Source organism: Juglans regia, chromosome 16 (genome assembly GCF_001411555.2).
Source record: "Juglans regia cultivar Chandler chromosome 16, Walnut 2.0, whole genome shotgun sequence".
NCBI lineage: Eukaryota > Viridiplantae > Streptophyta > Magnoliopsida > Fagales > Juglandaceae > Juglans > Juglans regia.
Genome location: NC_049916.1, coordinates 12,185,497 through 12,193,522, shown reverse-complemented (window position 1 = coordinate 12,193,522; position 8,026 = coordinate 12,185,497). Strand labels below are relative to the sequence as shown.

General features: G+C 36.9%; 1 protein-coding gene across 1 annotated transcript; it reads right to left on the bottom strand.

Moving 5' to 3' along the window:
* Nucleotides 1-2,469: 2,469 nt before the first annotated feature.
* On the bottom strand, nucleotides 2,470-3,111 carry LOC108999296. Its single transcript, XM_018976178.1, has one exon. It carries the CDS (start codon nucleotides 3,109-3,111, stop codon nucleotides 2,470-2,472), a length of 642 nt encoding a protein of 213 aa, XP_018831723.1.
* Nucleotides 3,112-8,026: the final 4,915 nt, after the last annotated feature.

Sequence of the window (8,026 nt, the reverse complement as noted above, 5' to 3'; positions counted from 1 at the left end):
ATTCCGTATCACTAGCTTCAGCGACCTTAATTTGATCTATCAATATTGAACCTAGGGTCAAACTATTCATCTTAGCTTGAGTGTCCTGGATTACCTCAATGCCAGCTCGCTCCATGTCTAGTAGTAAATGCTTCTGAGGAGTAAACATCGTAGCCAAAGTTCTAGAGGATGAATTTCGACTAAGTGCATCTGCCAGGATGTTTGCTTTACCAGGATGGTAGTTAATATTGCAGTCATAGTCCTTCAGAAGTTCCAACCATCTCCGTTGTCTCATATTCAGCTCTTTTTGTGTGAAGAAATATTTTAGACTCTTATGATCAGTATAAATCTCGCACTTTTCACCATAAAGATAATGTCCCCATATCTTCAAGGCAAAGACCACTGCTACAAGTTCCAGATCATGGGTTGGGTAATTCTGCTTATAACTCTTTAGTTGTCGGGAAGCGTATGAAATAACCTTCCCATTTTGCATTAAAACACAACCTAAACCCTTTAGTGAAGCATCACTGTATATAACGAATCCTCCATCTCCCAAAGGAACTATAAGAACTGGTGCCGTCACTAATCTTTTCTTCAATTCTTGGGAGCTGTCTTCACACTCATCTGTCCATATGAACTTCTCATCCTTTCTTGTCAACATTGTCATCGGAGCTGCAATACTTGAAAAGCCCTCTATAAATCTTCTATTGTAACCAGCGAGGCCTAAGAAACTTCGTACCTCACTGACATTACTAGGCTTGGCCCACTTTACCACTGCCTCAACCTGCTGGGTCCACTGAAATTCCTTTTGCTGATACCACGTGTCCCAAAAAGGAAATCTCGTGCAACCAAAACTCGAATTTCTTAAATTTTGCATACAACTTCTTTTCTCTTAGTGTCTGAAGGACAATCCACAAATGTTCTTCATGCTCTGCACTACTCTGAGAATAAATGAGAATATCGTCGATAAAAACTATCACAAACTGGTCCAAATAATTCTTGAATACCCTATTCATAAGATCCATGAAAGCTGCGGGGGCATTAGTTAGACCAAACGGCATAACAAGAAATTCATAGTGTCCATATCGTGTTCGAAAAGCCGTCTTCTGCACATCTGTCTCCTTAACTTTCAACTGGTGGTATCCGGATCACAAATTTATCTTAGAAAAGACTTGGGCTCCCTAAAGTTGATCAAATAAGTCGTCTATCCGGGGTAGAGGGTATCTGTTCTTGATAGTTACTTTATTTAACTCCCTGTAGTCAATACATAAACGCATAGACCCATCCTTTTTCTTCACGAAAAGTACTGGTGCACCCCATGGAGAAACACTGGGGTGTATGAAACCTTTCTCTAGTAACTCTTGTAATTGATCCTTGAGTTCTCTCAACTCAACTGGAGCCATGCGGTAGGCTGCCTTAGATATAGGCGCCGTTCCTGGAGTGAGATCAATCGCAAACTCAACTTCTCTATCCTGGGGTAATCCTGGAAGATCTTCAGGAAACACATCTTTAAAATCTCTAACTACTTTTATGTCTTCAATCTTGAGTCCATCTTCTGGTGGTAAGATCAAACTTGCTAGGAATCCCATACACCCTTGCCTCAAAAGTCGGGTGGCCTGCAAAGCTGAGATTACACGAGGAGGGGAAGTTTCTCATACTGACTGAAAACTAAACTCCTCCCCAACTGTGGATTTAAAGACTACTGTCTTATTAAAGCAGTCCACACAGGCATGGTTCCGGGATAACCAGTCCATTCCCAGAATCACGTCAAATTCGGACATATTAAATATGATTAAGTCCGCAGGTAGAATTCTCCATTGAGTCTCTATCGGACATCCAATTAGCACAGAATCACAAATAATATGATCCCCCGAGGGCATAGCAACAGACATACTAGGTTCTAGTGGTTCAGGTATCTTCTCAGTCAAAGGTGCATAATGATTTGAAATGAAAGAATGAGTAGCACCAGAGTCGAATAAAATGGAGGCATGACGTGAAAACAACGATAATGTGCCTATATGAATGACATAACAACTTAGAGCTATCAGGATCATGCAATTTATTCATCGTTCTATAAAGATATCTAAATTTAGGAAAACGAAAGGTACCTGTGACTACATCATTTGATGCTTCAGCATCAATAGGGGTAAGGGTATAAACCCTCGCTGTAGCCTGCATCTTCTGTCCTTCGCTCCTACCTGGTTCCCCAGGTTTCTTAATTGGGCAGTCCCGAGCTAGATGGTTTGGCTTCCCGCACTTGAAACACACGTTCTGGCCATACATACACTTTCCCAAATGTCGTCTCCCACATGTTGCCCACGTGCGGTAAGCTTGCCCTGCTGGTGGTTGCCCTTGACGATTCATGATGTGAGGCCTCTTGTCCTTATGTGACACTGCTAGGAGTTGTTGTTGTTGCTGGCGCTTCCTTTGGTTGTTGTACTCAATGTTTTCTTGGAGGTCTTCTTCAGCAATGGTAGCTCGGGTGACTAGCTATGTGAAACTCTGAATCCTGAGAGTACGGACACGTTCTCGAATCCTACGATCCAGTCCATGCTCAAATTTTTCAGCCTTCTTTTCCTCATCCGGAATTAAGTAACTAGCGAAACGAGAAAGCTCCATGAATGTCATAGCATACTGCACTACCGTCATTGATCCTTGAGTAAGATCCATAAATTGGTGAGCTCTCGACTCCTGAAGAGTTCGAGGGAAAAAGTGGTCCAGAAAGATTTTCTTGAAATGCTCCCAAGAAATGGGGACTGCTTCCCCTAATTCCAACTGAACCAAAGCCCGAGTCGACTTCCACCACTTGTTTGCCATGTCAATCAAATGGTAAGTGGCATATTTCGCCTTCTGATCATCTGTGTAGTAGAGCACTTCGAAAATCTGCTCCATACGTTCAATCCAGCTTTCCGCATCTAAGGAATTCAATCTGCCATCGAAAGTAGGGGGATGCGGGCGGGAAAATTGCTCCAAGGTACAACCGGCCTGTGGAGCTCTAGGTGCCATAAATTGGTCGCTAACCATTGCTTGAAAGAATTGGGTAGCAGCTGCGACCAGATGGTCCGGATTATCATTCTGATTATATCCAAAAGATCCCTCTCGGTTTGGGTGATTTCTAGTGTCGGGGGCCATGATTTACGTCAAGATGTCATAATAACAATTATCTAGTATTTGATAAGAACGTAAAAGCAATGACAATGAAACAAACTACATTGATGGTTCTAACTAGTAAAAACTATAAAGTATTCAAACACAAACCTTGATTACTCGCGAGCAGGCTAGGAGCATCCTAGGTAACTTTAACTAAAAATTTACAAAATGTTTGTTTTTTTGAAAACTCTACAGAATCGACCGGCTCTGATACCAAATTGTAACACCCCATTCCCATAGACTAGGTGTGTCACGTATTTTTCATGAAAAATAAAGCCGACAAGAGATTCTCTAATTTCATAATTGAAAAATAAACTGAAATTTATTATGAAATAAAAGGTCTAATAAAATTGTCTTAAAAAAACATTAAATGAATAAACTGAATAAATTCATGTCATAAAAGACATGTTTTATTTTAGAAAGTCTGAACTAAAAATAAATGCTCCTTCTACTCCTGGCATGCCTGCTCGTAATCATCATCTTCACCTGGGTGGTTAAAAACATGAAAATAAACTAAAATGAGTCGATGACTCAGTAAGAAATCTATCACAACGTAAACGTAATAAACATAAGATTTTCATAAGAACTTTCATGCTGAGCTTAAAATTTATGACTGTTCATGCTAATGTTTATGCTATGAATGACTGATTTATCTGAACTAACTGACTGATTTCTCTGACTTATCTGATTGATTTATCTGACTTATCTAACTGACCAACACACTTAACCCTGTGTGCAAGGTTGTGCACCGGCCCCACATCCCGCTGCAGCAAAGGGAACCGCTGATAGTATTCTAGCATACTGTGGTGGACCACGACTGAGTTCGTGGCTTGCACACCACCCTGAACTGAACTGCATTGGTACCATGCATATGAATGGCCATCTTATTAACTGATCTGAACTTATCTTACACTTGAATTTAAGATGACTTACGTGTCTTATACACATGAGATGCATGACATATTACATTCATAATCATAATTTCTGAATTTAAACATGATGCGGAATGACATGATCGTATGCTATGCTGGATGACATGCTTGCACATGACATGAGCGGTTCATAAATAATGGCTTTCAATAAACTGGCTTAAAATATACATACATTTAGGCTAACTGTGATTATCCTAATTTATGATCAAATTACTTACCTCGCTGCGTTTCTTCTTGAATAATACTTCGTAACTTGAGACCTATATACAATAAATAACTATCACTAAATTGTTTGGAAATAAATAAATACTAATATCTTACTTAACTAAATTTGGAATTCTAAAAGATAGTCAAACAAATATATTGTTTAACACTAAAATCAATAATTCATAATATTTAAATTACTTAAATACTAATCTATAATTTAGTAGAAATACTCGAGCTATTTTAAAATAAGTCATGAAACTTCAATTCTTAAAATAAGTTTCATTTCTTAACATAATTATTAAATCTTATAAGAAATCTAATAAATATTAATATCATTTAAAAATTCTTAACATAATAATTTTATTAAATCCTACTAACTTGACATAGGAAATATTAACTAAAATATTAGTTTAAAAATTATACGTTAAAGTATATTTCCACTTCTTTAAACACTTTCTTATAAAATGAACATTTAACTAATATATTTATTTAATAAAAATAAACTCAACTAGGAATATTAAACTCAATAAAAATCACTAAAATAATTATTGAAATAAAATAAGATCAAGTCCAACTTAAAATACAAGTTCAATTAAACATCATTATAATTTTGTGAAAGTCAAAACCTGGCCCATAATAATAATACTACAATGAGCCCAATCAAAAGAACAAGCCCATCACACGTACGCACATAAGGGCCTAGGGCCCAAAGCCCTTCAAAACTTACGGATTCTTTCTAGAATCTGAAAACACGGCTAATCAAAGCAAGGAAAACTAAGAGTTGAGAGAGAGAGGGGGTCTGCGATGGTCCGAAACTCACCAAGGGATGAAGAAGCTCACTGTGATGGTAGTCTGGATGGCTGGCAGGGGGCCACGACGATGAAACCGAAGGCTCCACTGAGTATGGTGGTGCGATGCAGTGAGAGAAAGAGAGAGTTAGAGAGAGGAACTACTAGACCGAAACAAAAGAGAGAGAGAAAAGGCTGGTGGCGGCCGAGGCCTTACCGGAAAAAAATGAGTGGCTCGACGGAGGCTGCTGGTCGGCGGCTTCTGTGTCGTCAGAGAGGGGTTCGGCGCCTCTAGAGGTGGCTACCGAGGAGAAGGACGACATCACTGACTCAGACAGAACCTACAGCTCAAACGAAAGTGTTGATACTCGGGTATTTCAGAAACAGGGGAATCTCGCGGCTCACAAGTTTCTCCTCTCATGTATGGGTAAGCACATTTTATGGTGGTAGAGACGTGCATGTGTAGAAAAATACTCGGCAACAGAGTTGGGTTTTCCACTAGGATGTTAGCGAAAATCTCTGAGAAACATACGGGTTTTGGGGGTGTCACAAAAATCTCGTGATATGATAATGGTCTCTCGATGCAAATCTTGTGATGTGTTCTGATAAGGCAAGTTCTTATAAGGTAAGTTCTGATTAAGATCACCTGAATAAGAAGTTAAAAAGTTTTTTTGAAAAGCTAAAGTCTCTGTTATAAGTCTTTTGAAAATGGTCAAGTCATATGTTAAGTAGATGTCCATGCACGCACATTTCATGATATACTTCTTGTATGGTTGTGCTAACTATGGTATGTTGTGTGATTACTTGCTGAGATTTCTTGAAATCTTATTGTGATAGTTTCCACTACCATTCCCCAACTAGAATTGTAGAAGTTGTTACAGGTATATAAGACGACACCCATGACCAAGAGAAAAAGAATGGCACCTCTTTTGGAGAGGATCGTGCCTAAGATGGTTATAAGTCGGCCTAAGCCCTTCATCAGCGACTTGAGGCCATCGACTGAGAGATCTCCAGAATACTTGAATTCATTGCGAAATTTAGACGGCATAACAATCGGGATAAAGATAGAACTTTAGAGAAGCGCGTGAAGCTCGAGCCCTCTTGAAGAAAACGGGAACCTAAGTTATTTGTGGAAAAAGAAAAAAAAAAAAAGAAAGAACCTATGGTTTAGATCTCACACTGTTGAGGAACAATGTTTTGAGAAGGTCCCGTGTTTTGGGAGATTTAAACTATACTCTATGCTTTTTGGATGATATATCTTTATGATACATGTTTATGGTTTTGGACAATGTTGAGATATTTTGTTAATACGATGCCATGTACTTTGCAATTGCTTATCGCGTTGCTTAGAATACCCGAATTTTACTATTTTTCCGCTACTATGTTATTGCATACTGCTAGTGTACTTAAGTGCATAACATATTATCTATCATGTACGAGAGGTGTGTAGGCATATGTTACATGTCCTGGCGTTTCAGTCATCGTTCAATCCCAAGCGAGGGCTGAGAGCTCCACATATATAATTTTTATATATCTCTTTAATAAAATATATATTCTTATTTTTTCAATTCAAACCCATCAAAGTAAAAAGAATTCAAATGAATAAAAAACTAATATTTTATTAAAACATTGTGTATAAGTTATAGAATGGTTGTTACTACATATTTTTGGAGACGGTCATTATAATCCTCATTTTAAAGCCAAACACACATTTAAGGGAGGTTTGGATAATGAGTTGAGATAAAAGTTAAAAAAAATATTTTTAGAATATTATTTTTTAATATTATTTTTGTTTTGAGATTTGAAAAAATTGAATTATTTATTATATTTTGTGTGAAAATTTAAAAAAATTATAGTGATTAGATGAGATGAGTTGGGGGGCTTTTGTATTCAAATCGGGCCTTAAACTGTTATGCATCTTGGAAACTATTATGCAAGAATGTATGCACTTTGTCTTGGCTTGAGTTGTTTTATCTTCTCTCTTTGGGTGATTATTATGTTAAAATATTGTTGAGGAAGAAGGGCCCGCATGTTTCAGCCACCCCTTTTCTAAGCAGAATTTGAACATGCAATCATGTTTATCCAATAACTCATCTTGAAAACATGCTCTAGATCATTCATAACAGAAATTGAACAAAAAAAGGACTGTGAAAAAGGGCATGTTTCGGCCACCTCTTGGTATAAGGTTTGAGTTTATTTTCTTTACATGCAAGATCAGTGCTAATAATAATTCAGGTACTATGATCTTGTGTGTGGATAAGTGAATAGATGAAATGAAACAAAAACCATAAACTTTAGGGTTTTGACCAAGCTTCGAAGTTGGTGGTTTTGAAGTTTTTTCTCAATATGCATGAAATTAATAAACTATTTGAGCCTTAATCATGGAATGGAGATGGTTGATCAAACATTTGAAACAAAAATCAGGTTTGTTCATATTATAGGATGTAATCTTAGAGTCCTTATTTAAAATTACATTCATCCATAATTTGAATTTAAATACAAACTCACCTGATCCTTAGCCAAACATAAATTACATTCACAACCTCAAATAGTTATTTGCGACATTTTTAATCGTGACAAATGACTGTTTGCTACTAGTTCTCCAAAACAAAAATCCGTTCCTTTTTTTTTTGTCCCAAATAAAATCCATTCAAACGGTATTTTTTGCAATCGAACGACTATTAGGGGCGGAACTTTTTTCGTCCAAAAAAAATCCATTCGAACACTTTCAAATGGAAATGACAAATTTCGTCTCAAAAAAAAATTTTTAGGACAAAATTTGAATTTCGTTCTAAAAAACCTTTTAAGACAAACTTTTTGAGACAAAAAGATTTAGTCTCAAAAAAACTTTTAGAGACAAAATGGAAACATTTTGTGATGAAAATGTTCGTCCATAAAAAGTAAATTTGTTCTAGTACTGATATATATATCTTTTAATTTAAAATTTTTTATTTTGTTGTAAAACTGCAA